This window comes from Silurus meridionalis, chromosome 3 (genome assembly GCF_014805685.1).
Source record: "Silurus meridionalis isolate SWU-2019-XX chromosome 3, ASM1480568v1, whole genome shotgun sequence".
In the NCBI taxonomy this organism is placed as follows: domain Eukaryota; kingdom Metazoa; phylum Chordata; class Actinopteri; order Siluriformes; family Siluridae; genus Silurus; species Silurus meridionalis.
The window spans coordinates 2,640,606-2,658,249 of record NC_060886.1 but is presented as its reverse complement, the minus strand read 5'-3'; the positions used below and the strand labels follow the sequence as shown (position 1 = coordinate 2,658,249).

Here is a 17,644-nt window from a genome sequence, read left to right as displayed (position 1 = left end):
GCTGTGTGTGTATTGTCTGTGTGTTAAGTGCTGTGTGTGTATTGTCTGTGTGTTAAGTGGTGTGTGTGTATTGTCTGTGTGTTAAGTGGTGTGTGTGTGTGTGTGTGTGTGTGTGTGTGTGTGTGTGTATTGTCTGTGTGTTAAGTGGTGTGTGTGTATTATTGTGTGTGTGTATTATCTGTGTGTTAAGTGCTGTGTGTGTATTATCTGTGTGTTAAGTGGTGTGTGTGTGTGTGTGTGTGTGTGTATTGTGTGTGTGTATTATCTGTGTGTTAAGTGTGTGTGTGTATATTGTCTGTGTGTGTATTATTGTGTGTGTGTATTATTGTGTGTGTGTGTGTGTGTGTATTGTCTATGTGTTAAGTGGTGTGTGTGTGTATTATCTGTGTGTTAAGTGTGTGTGTATTATTGTCTGTGTATTAAGTGGTGTGTATTGTCTGTGTATTAAGTGGTGTGTGTGTATTATTGTGTGTGTGTATATTGTCTGTGTTAAGTGCTGTGTGTGTATTATTGTCTGTGTGTTAAGTGGTGTGTGTATGTCTGTGTGTTAAGTGCTGTGTGTGTGTATTGTCTGTGTGTTAAGTGCTGTGTGTGTGTATTATCTGTGTGTTAAGTGCTCTGTGTGTATTATGTGTGTATTGTCTGTGTATTAAGTGGTGTGTATTGTCTGTGTGTGTATTGTCTGTGTTAAGTGCTGTGTGTGTGTGTTATGGTGTGTGTATATTGTCTGTGTGTTAAGTGCTGTGTGTGTATTGTCTGTGTGTTAAGTGGTGTGTGTGTATTGTCTGTGTGTTAAGTGGTGTGTGTGTGTTGTGTGTGTGTGTGTGTGTGTGTGTGTGTGTGTGTGTGTATTGTCTGTGTGTTAATTGGTGTGTATTGTCTGTGTATTAAGTGGTGTGTGTGTGTATTGTCTGTGTGTTAAGTGGTGTGTGTGTGTATTGTCTGTGTGTTAAGTGCTGTGTGTGTATTGTCTGTGTGTTAAGTGGTGTGTGTGTGTGTGTGTGCATTGTCTGTGTGTGTATTGTCTGTGTGTTAAGTGTGTGTGTGTGTATTGTGTGTGTGTGTTAAGTGGTGTGTGTATATTGTCTGTGTGTTAAGTGGTGTGTGTGTCTGTGTGTGTGTATTGTCTGTGTGTTAAGTGGTGTGTGTGTGTGTGTGTGTGTGTGTATTGTCTGTGTGTTAAGTGGTATGTGTTTATTGTCTGTGTGTTAAGTGCTGTGTGGGTGTGTGTGTGTTAAGTGGTATGTGTGTATTGTCTGTGTGTTAAGTGGTGTGGGTGTGTGTGTATTGTCTGTGTGTTAAGTGGTCTCCCTCGTGCTTGCGTGCAGTAGCTGCTGCGGCTCTGATGGTCCGGGATGCTGAGAAAACGGTGCTGTCACATCCTTTGATACTGAACACCTCACATCAGGTAACAGCTATTTTACACAACCTCAACACACAACATATGACAGCACAACATAGATCTGGTTATGAAACCACACTCTTAGCAACAGAAAACGTAACTATTGAGCCTCTTCTCAGCCACATTCAGCTGTAGTAGTGCTGCGTGATCTGCTAGACGATATTGATTTAGAGGGTATTGACGACGCACATGATTGTCTTAAACACATTGAACAAGAGACCTCTTATAGGCCTGATCTTTTAGATACGGCCCTGGATACTGCCTCTATGTAGATGGATCGTGTGTCTTCTGATGATGTGTATTTATGTGGATATGCAGTTGTAAGATTATCTGATGAAATAGTTGAAGCTAAATCATTACCACACACATCTGCACAAGCTAAAACAACCAAGCTAGTGTTGGAAAATAGACATCAAATAGATGTTCTTGGAAATCTTCTGTGAGAATGTATTTTATATGTGCTTGCTTGTGTCCTGAGAATGAACTAATTGTACCAAGATTTATGTTGCTAAAATGTTACTCCACAGCTTGATTAGGCAGGAGTAGTTGAAGGTCACCGAACATGTTTCTGTTTTTCTACGTGTATATTCTGTTCCTCCTTACACATACCTATGTCTTAGTTGGCTTTAAAATAACAGTGTTGATTAATGCTGAGCCTGGGTACAGCACGAAAAGCACATAGGAGAAGATTATGTTCTGTTTTCTTACAACTAACTTCTGTGTTCACTACCTGTGTTTTACTACCTAGTCAGATGCTCATCTCGCGAGAAGGGACGTTGACTCCCTCCCATTGCGCAATAACCCCGCCTCCGTGGCGCCTTTGTTGCAAAGCTGTGTGTATAAATACTTTGTTCTGATACATTTTTTTTGAACAGTGATCTTGAATAAACCAGACGTGATTTGATTCGTGTGGGTTGTTCTTTCATTGTTCCGAGGCGCCTCTACAGTGTGGCAAAGAGAGAGCATAAGGACCTGAGGGGAAAATCTTCCTAACAATCTGGTGACCCCGACGTGATACTCTCGATCAGGTAAGACATGTCTGGTTGACTACCTGGTTGATAGTATCTGAACTTGTTATCTCCCAGGGGGGAAGGTAATCCTTAATGCGTTTGTAGTGTTGAGCAGTTATAAGAATTGGAGATTCTTGTATAGCCCCCTTGGGAAGGAAAACCTCAGTCATTAGGGACTGGGCAGAAGCGCGCTGACATAAAGTTACGAGTTGTGGTTCTTGTGCTCTCTGCTTGCCCACTGATTATAGAGTAATTTTAAGATGGGAAACTCTTACCCTAAGCCTGAGCCCGAAGAAACGCCTTCGTTTTGGATGCAACGTTGTGGTTTAACATACTATGTTACTCCTTATCTTGACAATTTAGCTGGATGGACTGAGGCAACTCCTCAGATTCCACCGTACCCTCGTGAAGGTACATTTGATCCTGGTTATTTAGCCTCAGCTTATCGCATGATTTATGAAGGTATTGGTTATCCTTAATGGGAAAACTCTTACATGGAAGAGTCCTATGGACGGTGGTATGACATGAAAAAGATATGGGACACTCCCTGATCCCCCACCATGGAATGCAGCATGTGTGTGGGTAGCTAAACCTTCGAGTACAGGTTACTCCGCCTCACCTTCAGCCTTGAAGGACATTATTGGCCTTTTGCCATCGCCAGATAAGCCTCTGCCTTTTGTTGATATGTTGATCAAAAGCTCACGAAATTGCCAGTTGACTGGTGCAGATTATAGGTTTATCTTGCAGAATAAGTTAGGAGATAGCTATAATGAGGAGATGCTGGTTCAACATGTCCCTGTGTTGAGTCATGAAAATGATGAAGTTGTTACTGAGGTAAAAACTAAGACAGAGGGTGGGGGGGATGAGGAAGCGCGCGGCGCAAAGAAAAAAATCAACTAAAGTAAAGTCAACCTTGTTCTGGAAAGATAACCCAAGAGCCCTGACCATGTTAAAAGACCAACTAACTAAATACTTGTTGTCTATTAAACAAGCAAATCGTGATTTATCTCAGGTCACTAACTGTAAGCAAGAAAAAAACGAACCAGCATCTGGCTTCTTTAACAGATTCAGCCAGGTGTGGCAACACTTAGGTGGTCTCGATCTGGTACAAACCGATTCTAACCCTTTATTTCTGTCCACTTTTTTGTCCAACTGTCGCCCTGAAATACAGGACGCTCTGAAACATCATTGGAGTGATAGAAACAACTTGACTGTCCGGGCTGCTGGAGAAAAGGTTAGAACTTTAGAAGGGGATGGTTTATTGGACGTTAAGAAGAACCAAGCATGTTTGTCAGTTGCAGCGGCCTACCCCCCCAGAGGTGGGGGAGGAAGAGGTAGAGGGAGAGGGATGAATGATTGTAAAACAGGGAAGTGTCATTATTGTGGAAAGGAAGGACATTGGAGAAGGGAGTGTAGAAAGAAGCAGTGGGATGAGCAAAACAGGGGAGTGCAGTTGCCCCCCCTGACTGATCAGCCCATGCAGCCTGGACCACAATAGGGCTGCCTACAGAGTCATGAGACCCCGGCCGTTTCTATGTTGCATCTCTCCTTCACCTCCCCGAACAATGGAGAACTACCTGTGGTAACTTTAACAGTAGCAGAAATCTCTTATCTTTTTCTGTTAGACACAGGAGCCACATTGTCCTCTGTGGGGAGGAACTATGAAGGGCCTTTATCAACACGGTCAGCTAACTCTGTGGGAATTGATGGGGTCCCTTTCACTTCCTCTTTCACCACACCTTTAGCTGTTTCCTGTCCTTCTGATCCTTCTCTGTCTTTCACACATTCTTTCGTGTATATGCCTGACTGTCCTTTTAACCTTTTAGGCCGAGATTTGATGGGTCTCCTGGGGCTTTCTATTGTTTTTAATGGTTCTAACATGACCGTTCAAACTGTAGAACAATGTGCACCTGAAATATATGCTCTCTCCCAGTCGATTCTTCCACATGGCCTTGCAGCTGCGAGCACTACTAGCGTCCTTGCTCCCGTTTTGTTATCTGTTGACTCCTCTCTGTGGGCTGAGCACAAAGATGAGGTGGGTCTTGTCTCCTGTCCTCCATACGAGGCCAGGGTAAAACATTTGACACCTGTGTTTGTTAAACAGTATCCTTTATCTCCTGAAAAAACTAACGGCATTGACTCTATTTTGAATTCTTTTTTACAACAGGGAGTGGTCACCCCGTGTGTCAGCCCTTACAACACATCGGTTAATCCAGTGCCAAAACCAGACGGTTCTTGGAGATTCACACAGGATTTGCGAAAAATCAATGAGTTAATCATTCCAGTTGCACCAATAGTCCCTGATGTTTCTTCCATCATAGCCTCAATACCGTGCACACACACTGTGTTCTCTGAGATTGACCTTTGTTCTGCTTTCTTTAGTGTTCCAGTAGGAAAAGAGACTCAGCCACTCTTTGCCTTCACGCACAGGGGGCGGCAGTACACATGGAACAGGTTGCCACAGGGATACATTGATTCTCCCGCGGTCTTCGCGACTACGGTCAAGAACGCCTTGTCAAGCCTCTGTCTACCCCCTGATTCTGTTGTCCTACAATACGCTGACGATCTCCTGGTAACCGGCACTGACTATGACACCTGTCAGGCTGCCACCATAGCTCTTCTGGAACACCTTGCTACAAAGGGTTTCAAAGTTTCCAAGACAAAACTGAAGTTCTGTCAGAACACTGTCCGATATTTGGGCTATGAACTGTCACAGGGCTCAAGAAAATTGACTGTTGAGCGAATCAAAGTCATCATGGACACTACACAGCCTGAGACTAAACAGGCACTACAGGCTTTCCTAGGCCTCATCAACTACTGCCGTCAGTGGATTCCAGACTGCTCTCTGTACGATAAGTGTCTGCGAACTGCTGTGAGACATTCTGATCCTTCTACTACACCGCTGACATGGACTTCAGAAATGCTGACTGCTGGGGCCCTGAAACGTGCCCTGTGCACGGCTCCGACGCTGGGACTGCCCAATTACAGCCTCCCATTTCACCTGTATGTGGCAACTTAACCCGGAACAGCGTCCGGTGTTCTGGTTTAAAAGCATGGGGGGGCATGCGACCTTGTGCGTTTCTTTCCAAATCTCTAGACTCTGTGGCTCAGGGATTGCCTGCCTGTCTTCGTGCTGTTGCCTCCTGTGCGCTGATGGTAACTGATGCTGAGAAGATCGTTTTGTCCCATCCCCTGATTCTGCACAACTCACATCAGGTAACACAGATATTACGTAATCTCAATACACAACACATGTCTTCACAGCGTCGTTCAGGGTATGAAACTGTTCTATTAGCTACTGAAAACCTGTCCATTCGCCCTACCTCTTCTCATGACACTGTAGCTCATGCCTTACAACGTTTATTGAATTCACAGGATGACTGCGCGGGGCAACCTGACCACGATTGTCTGACTGCCATTGTTAATGACACCAGTATCAGACCAGATCTCTCCTCTGTTCCCCTACAGACAGGACAAGCTTTGTTTGTTGATGGTTCCTGTTCCAAACCTAGTGATGGTGTATATCTATGTGGTTACTCTGTCTGCCAATTGCCTAACAATGTTCTGGAATCTTTCTCTCTCCCCTTTTCTTCTGCGCAGGCTGCTGAGCTATACGCCCTTACACGCGCCTGTGTCCTGTCTGCTGACACTGATGTCACTATCTACACAGACTCACGCTATGCTTTTGGGGTTGCTCATGATTTCGGTAGGATTTGGCAATCTCGTGGCTTCACTGCCGCCGATGGTAAGCCCATTTCCCATGCGTCACTGGTACATGATCTAATAACTGCCTGTCACCTGCCACGTTCTTTGGCTATTGTTAAAACCAGGGCTCACTGTTCTGGTGACACGGACGAGGTCAGAGGTAACAGCCTCGCCGATCGCATGGCCAAACAAGCTGCAGCCTCACGTCCGCTGCCGCCAGACTTATCTCCAGCAATGGTGTCTGTTAATACCATGATCAGTGCTGTTTTACCTGACATGGATTTACCTTCCCTACAGGCCTCAGCTACTGATGCTGATCGCGCCTTCTGGGCAAATCAGGGTGGTACCGGTTCCACAATTTTGGTTGATGGTCAGGGTCGTCTTTGCCTTCCACGTCATTGTACGCCTTTTCTCGTCCGCGAATTTCATGGTCCCACTCATCGCGGACGAAGAGGGGTATTACATGACCTAACTGAAAATTTCTGTATAGATCACTTATACACAGATGTAAACAACATACTAAACAGATGCTTAACATGCACGCAAAACAACATCTCCAAACCAGGTGCCATACATCAACATCTTCCCACCCCTGAAACACCGTTTCAGGAATGGCAGATTGATTTCACACACATGCCCAGACAAGGCCCTTTCAGATATCTTTTGGTAATGGTGGACAAATTTTCCCGGTGGGTCGAAGCTTTCCCCTGCAGCAAAGAGAACGCTAGAATAGTGGTTCAGAAGTTAACTACGGAAATAATTCCAAGATATGGTATCCCTGTAGGAATTGATTCTGACAAGGGAACCCCATTTACCTCCAAGGTCACCAAGCTTTTGTGTCAAGAGTTAAAAATCAATTGGCATTTCCATATTCCATACCACCCGCAATCATCAGGTATTGTAGAACGAGCCAACCGCACAATCAAGGACAAAATTCGAAAAGCCATGCACGCATCAGGCTCGAAGAATTGGCTTCATGCCCTTCCGCTGGTTTTAGCAGATATGCGCATGACAACTCAAGTGGCTCTCGACCATTTGTCACCGTATGAATTAGTGTTGGGACGACCTTTTCCCCTTCCATGGCGTCGAGGAAAACAGGCTTTGGGTACAGGGGATCTAGATGTGCATCTCAGCGAATACGCTGCAGGGTTGCTACAAACATTGGATGACTATTGGACACGGGTAAGTGAGAAAAAACCACAAATTCCGACAGAAAACACTCATCCCTTTAAGGTAGGGGATCGGGTTTTGGTAAAGAAATTTGACAAAATGGGGACACCACTGGGTGAAACCCCTTACAGTGCCCCTGCAGACGTAATTGCTGTAACACGCACGGCTGTGCTAACTGATCTTTTTCCACAGTGGATCCACGCTGGACGAGTGAAGCACGCTCCCAATTAAAACGAAGTTGTAACAATTTGTATTTGACTATGTTCTTTTGTATGCCCTAGTAACCATTAGAGACCATCCGTAGACCTTGTTCCTCCACAGACTGAGGGTAAAATCTCGCCCTGGACACCAACGTCGAACCGCAGACACTCTGGTGTAGGCTTATAGGACACAAACCACACTGCTAGATGTGTCGGAAGAAGCTAGGTGGGGAACAACAACCTCTGCTGGACAAAGACACGGCCAGTGACCAGTATGGCCGCCCCTACTAATACTACTGTCCATGCTTGGGACAGGGTTACCCGTCCAAGCACATCCACACACATATTTGTATTACTGATACCTGCATACCACATAACGGTACCTCTAACTCGCAGAAGTGTTTGGGCTTTAGCTGCAACCCTGAGAGAACCACAATATATGCGTTTGCAAGGGCTTTAGGAACCTGATTATACTTAAATCATTAATTATTAAGTATAAAAGAGGGGTTTGTGAGAATGTATTTTATATGTGCTTGCTTGTGTCCTGAGAATGAACTAATTGTACCAAGATTTATGTTGCTAAAATGTTACTCCACAGCTTGATTAGGCAGGAGTAGTTGAAGGTCACCGAACATGTTTCTGTTTTTCTACGTGTATATTCTGTTCCTCCTTACACATACCTATGTCTTAGTTGGCTTTAAAATAACAGTGTTGATTAATGCTGAGCCTGGGTACAGCACGAAAAGCACATAGGAGAAGATTATGTTCTGTTTTCTTACAACTAACTTCTGTGTTCACTACCTGTGTTTTACTACCTAGTCAGATGCTCATCTCGCGAGAAGGGACGTTGACTCCCTCCCATTGCGCAATAACCCCGCCTCCGTGGCGCCTTTGTTGCAAAGCTGTGTGTATAAATACTTTGTTCTGATACATTTTTTTTGAACAGTGATCTTGAATAAACCAGACGTGATTTGATTCGTGTGGGTTGTTCTTTCATTGTTCCGAGGCGCCTCTACAGTGTGGCAAAGAGAGAGCATAAGGACCTGAGGGGAAAATCTTCCTAACATCTTCTAAAAGTTTATCTAAAAGTTGCATAACTTGAGGATCAGAGGAATTTGGATCAGATGAATTTTGCTGATCAGTCAAGTCAAGTTTATTTGTATAGCGCTTTTCACAACAGACATTGTCTCAAAGCAGCTTTACAGAAATCAACAGTGAAGGTGAACGGTGTGTATTTTTCCCTGATGAGCAGCCGTGGCGACTGTGGCAAGGAAAAACTCACTTAGATGTTATGAGGAAGAAACCTTGAGAGGAACCAGACTCTAATGGGGAGCCCATCCTCATTTGGGTGACATCAAGAGTTTGATCATAAATCCTTCTACACTACAGAACACTGGAGAGTCAGAACTAACATGAGTGTAAGATTATAAGTAATGTTCTTTCTGCAGTCTTATACAGTCATTATGGTTATAAAAGTAGGAGCTACTGAGCTCAACATTTGTGATCATCACAGATCCAGCATCAGCTTCTCCATGCCAGAGCCTTTAACACTCCAGGAGGTCCAATGTCAAAACCACACATGAAGTGGGATCCAATTGGCACTGGTACGTCTCTAGATGGTTCGGGATGTTTGCGAGTTCTGCATCTATTTCTTCAAAGGTCCATAATCTTCATGAGGTGGGACGTGACTGGAGCTGGCCAAACCTCAGGGTGTCTCGGGATGGGGAGAGAAAGAGAAGCAGTGGAGAGGAATTAGCGTAGCTGCTGTTCATGATATTAACAGCACAAGTTGATAATGTGCATGTGATCAGATGTTCTGAAGCACAAGGTTATGATGTGATGTGTGTTATGTGTAGGCTTTGCTAAAAAGATATGTTTTTAATCTACACTTAAACTGGAAGAGTGTGTCTGAGCCCCGAACACTGTCAGGAAGACTATTCTAGAGTTTAGGAGCTAAATGTGAAAATGATCTACCGCCTTAAGTGGACTTTGCTATTCTAGGAACTACTAGAAGTCCAGAGTTTTGAGATTTTAGGGAGGGTGACGGATTGAAGCGTGTTAAATAGACTGGAGAGACACATGGGAGTTAAACCATTTAGTGTTTTATAAGTAAGAAGCAGTAGTTTGAAGTCTATTTGAAACTTAACAGGAAGCCAGTGCAGGGATGATAAGATTGGGGTTATATGGTGATATTTTCTCGACCTTGTAAGAACTCTTGCTGCTGCATTCTGAACAAACTGAAGCTTGTTTATTAATGATGCAGGACATCCACCTAGTAATGCATTACAGTAGTCTATTCTGGAGGTCATGAACGCATGGACGAGCTTCTCTGCATCAGATATAGACAACATGTTTCTTAACTTAGAAATATGTCTAAGGTGAAAAAAGGCTGTTTTTGTAACTTGGTTGATATGATTTTTGAAAGACAAGTTACTGTCTAAAATAACTCCTAGGTCTTTTACCGTTAAACTAGTGGTTACAGAACATCCGTATAAATGCAGGTTGAGATGCTGGAGCTACTGTGTACTGTTTCTTGGGCCGATGAGCAAAATCTCCGTCTTATCAAAATTTAATAGTAGAAAGTTACGGGTCATCCAATCTCTTATTTCTTTAATACACTCAGTAATGCGAGCTAATTGAGCTATATCACCTGGTTTTGATGATATATATAGCTGGTTATCATCAACATAACAATGGAAGCTAATTCCATGCCTTCTAATAATATTTCCTAAGGGAAGCATGTATATTGTAAAAAAGCATGAGTCCTAGAACTGAACCTTGTGGCACGCCATAATTTACTAGCATTAGCCTGGATAACTCTCCATTTAAGTCTACGAAATGGTAACGATCGGACAGGTAGGATTTAAACCAGTTTAATGCCTGTCCCTGAATGCCGATGTAATTTTGTAAGCGATCTAGGAGGAGATCATGGTCTATAGTGTTGAATGCAGCACTAAGATCTAGTAAAACCAACAGCGAGATGAAGCCTTGGTCTGAAGCTAAAAACAGGTCATTAGTTATTTTAACTAGAGCAGTTTCTGTGCTATGATGGGGCCTAAAACCTGACTGAAATTCTTCAAAGATATTGTTCTCTTGCAAGTGGGAAGATAACTGGGCAGCGACAATCTTTTCTAAAATCTTAGACATAAATGGGAGATTTGAAATGGGTCTGTAATTTGATAACGTGTTTGGATCCAGATTAGGTTTTTTAATGAGGGGCTTAATAACTGCTAACTTGAGGGATTTAGGGACGTGACCTAAAGATAGTGAGGAGTTAATAATATTCAGAAGAGGTTCACCAGTTGTATATAACACTTCCTTCAGTAATTTGGTAGGAATTGGATCTAACTGACATGTTGTCGATTTAGCTTTGGCAATAACATTATACAGCTCTTCCTGTCCTATACATGGAAAACAGTGAAGCTGTTGTGGAGTTGAAGGTAACACTGTCTCAGGAGATGCTGTCAGAGGTTGAACTGCCACAATTGTTTTTCTAATGTTGTCTATTTTTTCAGTGAAGAAAATCATAAAGTCCTCACTACTAAACTGTGATGGAACACAATTTTCAGAGCCCTGATTTGTAGTTAGTTTAGCTACAGTACTGAAAAGGAACCTGGGATTGTTTTTGTTGTTTTCTATGAGTTTGCTCAGGTGTTCAGTTCTAGCAGCTTTTAGTGCCTGTCTGTAGCTGAGCATACTGTCTTTATACACAATTCTAAATACCTCCAATTTAGTTTTCCTCCATTTTCTCTCCAGATTACAGGCTGTTCTCTTGAGGGCATGCGTATGTCTATTATGCACTGACTCGGGAGTGCAGTTTGCTTCTGATCGTCATCACTGTACCCCGCAACTTTGTATATCTGCTATAAATGGACATTCGGTGCAACCCAGATGAGGATGGGTTCCTCTTGAGTCTGTTTCCTCTCAAGGTTTCTTCCTTATGCCGTCTCGAGGAGTTTTTCCTTCACCACAGTCGCCACCGGCTACTTCATCAGAGACAAACTTACTTATAAAGAACATCTTCACTTTTAATCACCACATTATCTGTGTAAAGCTGCTTTGAGACAATGTTCATTGTTAAAAGCGCTATACAAATAAAAATGAATTGAATTGAATTGAAAGATTTAAAGCTGTAAATTAAAAGAAGTAAATTAAGTTGAACCAACTTAAAAAATTAAGTAGATTTGCTGCAAAGCTTTTTTGAGTTTGCTGAACTTCAGGTCTGTAGTTCTCCCTACTCATTTTTTTTTTAAAGTTCACTCAACCCCCTTTATAACTTTAAACAAACTCATGATGACTAGTTAGATGTACCTACTGAGGAACGTTAGATGAACTTACTGAGGAAGTAATACCTAAATTAATTTAGCAGTTTCAATCCACTTTCTACAATGATTTGGCGTAACTTTAACCACGGAAGTTGAGTAACTCCAAATCGCTTTGCAGCAAATTTACTAAATTCTTTAACTTAACTCAACTTTTTATTTTATTACAGTGTACCGACCATGTTCATTCCTTTTAATGTTGGTTTTGCATTGTATAACTGATGCATTGTTAGCTTTTTTTTTTCAGTTTCAAGAGGGAAATATTAGAAAATAAGACTTTTGTATTATTATTTGTTTTGTGTTATTTTGTAATTGCTTATAGTTTTAGTATTTTTTGTAATAAGTAAAAAGAAATGAACTTAACATTCTTGATTTAGTTTTAATATATTACGTTGATTTAACTAAACAACATTACATTAACTTTATGTAATTAAATAAAGTTTACTGAAATAAATATTGTTACTTAAATGCAGCCTCACTGAGTTACGTGGAGCCTGTTGACATAAAAAAGTTAAGTAAGGCCAACAAATAATTTTTTTGAGTCTATGTACAATACGAGTCAAATACTCAAGAACTGTTCAAATCAGATACTTGAAGACTTTTCCTAAATTCATATTGAAATTGGTGACTTTTCACTTTTAATGAAGGGAGTTTTGCAGGAAGGTATCTATACTTTTATGATGATATGATGAGTACAGACTCACACACAGTGGACAAAAAAGGCATAAAGAAGTCATAAGGTAGACTGTGTTCATCTACTGTTTATAATGATTTAGTGTTAAACACTGTGTATGTTGGTGTTAAAGTAATAAGGATAAGACGTTCACGTGTACATTTCTGTATGTGTTTATTTAGCGCTTCTGGTGAATTTCAGGAGTTTACACTGAAATTTCATCCTGTGTGATGGATAATGAACTTCATAAAACTCCTCAGTAAAGCTTGACCATCACTCTGGAGGGGTCTGCTGCAGTGCCTGTTTGGAACCTTTCATTTTCCTCACATATTCATCACAATCTTCTTCTCTGATCTCTGTGGAAAAAAGCGAAAATATTTCCATACTATGATTTTATTCAATGCATTTCAGTAATATTTGTGAGAAGAAGAGCAGGAATAACACACACCTACTACACCTGGCATTGGTTCAGTCGGCTTTTGAAAGGAAAAGGAAAAAAATCATGTTACCAGAAACAGACAATAATGACCAGGACAAGCAATAATTATACCTGATATTTACATTATATTTACACATTATATAAAGAAGGACACATGATAAACCATACAGCTGTGTGAAAATAATCAATTTCCGGTTCTATCAGTCTCATAATAGAGGACAACATTAACATTAGAGACTGCAGGGGTCTTGGTTATATACCCAGACGATAGCTTGAGAACATTGAAAATCATAAATTGTTTAAAATTGCTAATCAGTTTTTGGGCATATGATTCATAAATATTACTCACCGGCACATACTTTTCCTTATTGTATTTCTTATTATACTCATTTTTGGAAAAGTTATTAAAGGCTTTCTCCTTCTCTATGATCAACTCTGTATTCCCGTATCTCAGAGCCAACGCCAACTCCACTAGCTCCTTTATCCTTCCGACAAATGGAATGTTGTCCATGAACGCGACCCACACCGTGTTTACGGTCTCAGTTGATGAACCAGATGCAGTGTCCATGCTGTTACACCGTCTCTGTCTCTAAAACCTGCAAATGAGCAGCACATCTAACACTTGGTATCTCATCTACTGGCAGAACGATGAAATCACATGGTTTGATCTGGTTTACACACACACACACACACACACACACACACACACACACACTATATACACAGAGCTCTGAAGTTTTATTTGTAGCAGCGGCCCCTCTGCACCGCCCGATTCTCTAAAGTTTATGCTTTCACTTTGACCTATTGTTCAGAATTGACCAGCACAAATAGAAATGATAGCAACTTGTGAATCTGATCAAATGCAGACAAATTCATCCAATTAAAATCAATTGTTTAATATATTTCAAATATACAAATGTATCAAAAATATCAAAGAAATTTGTCCCCAAATGAGTGAACTGAAGAGCAGAGCTCAATGTACATGTACAACACCACAGCTCTCCATGTCTGCAACAGAAATGCTTCATTCAAGCACTAATTCATAAGGATTCCATGCTACATAAGTGTTTTTATTATTATTATTATTAATAATATAACCTACAATGTTAAGAACTTTAATAAGAATGATTAAGAATGTTATTGCAATAACAGAAGCTGAAGTCTAAAGCTGTGTCATGTTACTTGGTGACTGAAGGAAGTGTCTTTGTTCTGATGACTTTTACTTTTTATAAGTCTGATCACATCTGTCACACCTTAATGTCCACATGTCTGCTTTACATTCTAAACATGGCTAAAAAGAGTATGAATACAGTAGATTTTAAAATGAAATCATCAACAAAATCTCTTTCTCTTTCAGCTTCCATGTTGCCTAGTAACGAACGTGCTCGCAGCGGGATCACGGAATTTACCCGGAAACAACAAATCCGGATTTCTGATTGGCTGCTAGGCGGCATTTAACTCTATAGCGCTCGAGACAGCGATGAACTCGACATAGAAACTTCTCTCTGTCTGTCTGCGTCTCATCCATTCATACAACATCTCCCTCCGAACAAGTTCTCCCTCACTTCTCAGCGTGAGAAACACAAGGTGTGGTGTGTGTGAACCGGGTAAAATGTGTGTCTCAAGGTGAATGTGTGAGACTTGAGATTCCTGAATTATTATTATTGTTATTATTATTATTATTATTATTATTATTATTATTATTGAGAAATAAATCTATGGAAGCATAGAGGTCAGTAAATCTTCTGGTCATTTCAGAAAGAGAATATGAAAAAGGTCTGTATTTTCATTTTTGTAAAACTCCAGAAGCAAACCAATGTAACGGAGCGTTTTGAAAAGGGGGAAGTTTCCTAAATACTTTTCTCTAAGAATATAATAGAAACGGAAGCAGGATCCCGTGAAACAAACAGTCCGACTTTTGATTGTACTTCACGTTATGAACAGCATCACTGTGCGCATGTGCGATAATAAATGTGTGCGTGTGTGTGTGCGCGCGCGTGTTTGTGTGTGTGTGTGTGTGTGCGCGTGCACGAGAGAGATTATTTTTTCCCCATTGACTCCCATTAAAACGACATTTAGGAGGAAGAGGGTACACTTGTAATAGAGCTGTGGATAGAAAGCTTAGTTTCTGGCTTCTATTGAGTTTTTTTATAAAGTATTATAGTGCGTGTGTGCGCGTGTGTGTGTGTGAGGGTGACCTTTGCTCAACTACCCTTGATATGTCTGAGAATATCAGAATATGCGAATCAGCTCTCAGAACTACCCTTTGTTGATGAGAAGTACAGACTAAACAAAAACAAGGTAAGTGGAATAAAACACTTGCATTACTTCCTGCTGGTCATTTGACAATGAAACGAACAGCGAACAAGCGGAAGAGAGCCTTCAGCCCAGAAGAAGTTCTGGAGGAAGTCATGCAGCCTGACCCCAGTGAGCTGCAGATTTCATCTACAGACAGCAGTGACTCGAGAGAGTCAGATGCAGATTTTAAGCCAGCATCCACACCCTCAACTACGAGTGAGGAGGATTCTGAGGATCCTGGATCGGGGTGGATTGGGAGAAATGGGCAGGTGTGGTCTTCAAATAACGGAGAGACCGCTCCTTTCACCCAGCCTGCTCGCGGCGTGACTGCAGGGCCGACACGTTACGCAATAGCGAGGGTAGGAGACATACAGTCTTCCTTTGACCTTTTTTTCACTTCTGAGATGCTAGACCTAATTGTCAGCATGACGAACATTTATGGTCAGCGCAATGATAAAGACTGGATCGTGGTGGATTCTACGGATCTCAAGGCCTACATGGGACTAAATATTTTGGCTGGGGTCTACAGGTCCCGGAACGAGTCCACCTGCTCCCTGTGGGATGATCGACGTGGCCGGGCCATTTTCAAGGCCACCATGTCTCTCAAGAGATTTCATCAAATAAGCAGAGCCCTGCGCTTTGATGATAAGGTCACCAGAGCAGCTCGCCTAAGAGATGATAAGCTTGCACCGATCAGAGCCCTATGGGATCTGTGGGCTCATCGGCTTGAGATTCTCTTCAATCCAGGCAGGGACGTGACTGTAGATGAACAGCTTGTTCCATTCAAAGGACGATGCCGATTTCGGCAGTATATGCCTATGAAACCGGCAAAATATGGTTTAAAACTTTGGGTCACGGCTGACGTGGCTACATCATATGCCTGGCGCTGTGCACCATATCTGGGGAAGATCGGGGATGCTGCAGAGGTGGGAAAAGGTATGCGTGTTGTAAAGGAGATGACTGAGGGACTCCAGGGAGTCACTGTCTGCTGTGACAACTTCTTTACAAGTTATAAACTTGCACAGGAGCTCCTCAAAAAAAAACTTTTCCTAGTCGGAACAGTCAGAAAGAATAAACCAGAGCTGCCACCCAACCTGCTGCAGGTTAAAGGAAGACCTGTCCCTTCCTCCCTTTTTGGTTTCACCAGCAACACGACAGCTGTCAGTCACATTCCCAAACGGGGGAGGAATGTGATTGTGCTGAGCACAAGGCACCGTGAGGCAGCTGTGACGGAGGGACCAAAAGCAAAACCAGATATCATCACTTACTATAACCGCTGTAAGGGAGGTGTCGACAATTTAGACAAGGTATGTGCCATCTCCTATTTCAGATCATTTTTGAATTCATGTGCTTGTTAGAGAGAGATTTAGGAGATACAATTTGTGTTTGCATGTACAGTACGTTGCATGATTATTCTCATTGTCATGTGCAGCTTTAGAATGAAGCTGTTAGTTTTAGAAAAAGTATAGAAGTGTGTACTTATTGTTTTCTTGTTCTTGTATCTTTGTAGGTTGTCGCCACCTACAGCTGCAGAAGGAAGACTAAGCGGTGGCCACAAACATTATTCTTCAATATGATGGACATATCAGGTTATAATGCCTATGTAATTTTCACAGCCATTGATCCCTCCTGGAATCAGCGTAAGCTCTTCAGAAGGAGGCTTTTTTTAGAGGAGTTAGGCAACTCAATGATCTCAGCAGCAATTGTAAGAAGAAAGCACTTGCCCCGTGCACCAATTGCTGCTGCACTTGTGCAGGAGCTACAGACCTCTGTACCTGCCCCTCAGATGCCAGCAGGCACCAGCAGCTTAGTTCAGAGGGGAACGTGTAAGGGCTGCAAGAATCGTACAGTGTGCACTTGCATTAAATGTGGTAAATTCACGTGCAAAAGTCACCAAGTGATTTGTTGCAAGGACTGCTGGGAACACTAGACACGCACACATGCACGCACGCACACATGCACGCACGCACGCACACATGCACGCACACACACATGCACGCACGCACGCACGCACGCACACATGCACGCACGCACGCTTAGCTAGTTTATTTAATAGTTTGTTGCATTTTTGTGTTGTTGTTGTTGTTGTTGTTGTTGCTGCTGCAGCAATAAATTATGTTCAGAAATCTGATGTGGAGTAGACTTTTTTTTTACAGAAAAAGAATTTATCAGACACATGAAGGTCAGTGAACAAAGGTTACCCTCTGTGAGAGACAGGCAAATACACACATGCTAGAAAACTCCATAGGAAAGCCAGAAACTAAGCTTTCTCTCCACAGCTCTATTTCATGGTCTCATGGCGCCACCTAGTGGTCAACAGTAAAAAACGCAAATGTAATCTCTTCCCAACAGGGGGTGCTAATAACTTAAACAAATGCATTCATGTATAATGTCATGGTGGAGCAATTAAAAAATGTCGTTCTAA

At 42.1% G+C, this 17,644-nt stretch overlaps 1 protein-coding gene and 1 long non-coding RNA gene across 2 annotated transcripts; both read left to right on the top strand.

Annotated features, from left to right (window-relative positions):
• Positions 1 to 1,355: 1,355 nt before the first annotated feature.
• LOC124382179 lies at positions 1,356 to 8,462 on the top strand. Its single transcript, XR_006924994.1, has 2 exons — positions 1,356 to 2,430; positions 7,569 to 8,462. It is a non-coding gene; the product is annotated as an uncharacterized LOC124382179 (long non-coding RNA).
• Positions 8,463 to 15,269: 6,807 nt separating this feature from the next.
• Positions 15,270 to 17,149, top strand: LOC124381151 (piggyBac transposable element-derived protein 4-like). Its single transcript, XM_046842565.1, has 2 exons — positions 15,270 to 16,526; positions 16,730 to 17,149. The coding sequence occupies exons 1-2, from the start codon at positions 15,270 to 15,272 to the stop codon at positions 17,147 to 17,149; spliced, it is 1,677 nt and encodes a 558-aa protein (XP_046698521.1).
• The last annotated feature ends 495 nt before the right edge of the window (positions 17,150 to 17,644 follow it).

Bases quoted from the DNA above. Each gene is read 5' to 3' on its own strand.
- LOC124381151 (XM_046842565.1), top strand. From the start codon at position 15,270: ATGAAACGAACAGCGAACAAGCGGAAGAGAGCCTTCAGCCCAGAAGAA. The intron at 16,527-16,729 runs GTATGTGCCATC...GTATCTTTGTAG, and splicing joins GTGTCGACAATTTAGACAAG to GTTGTCGCCACCTACAGCTG.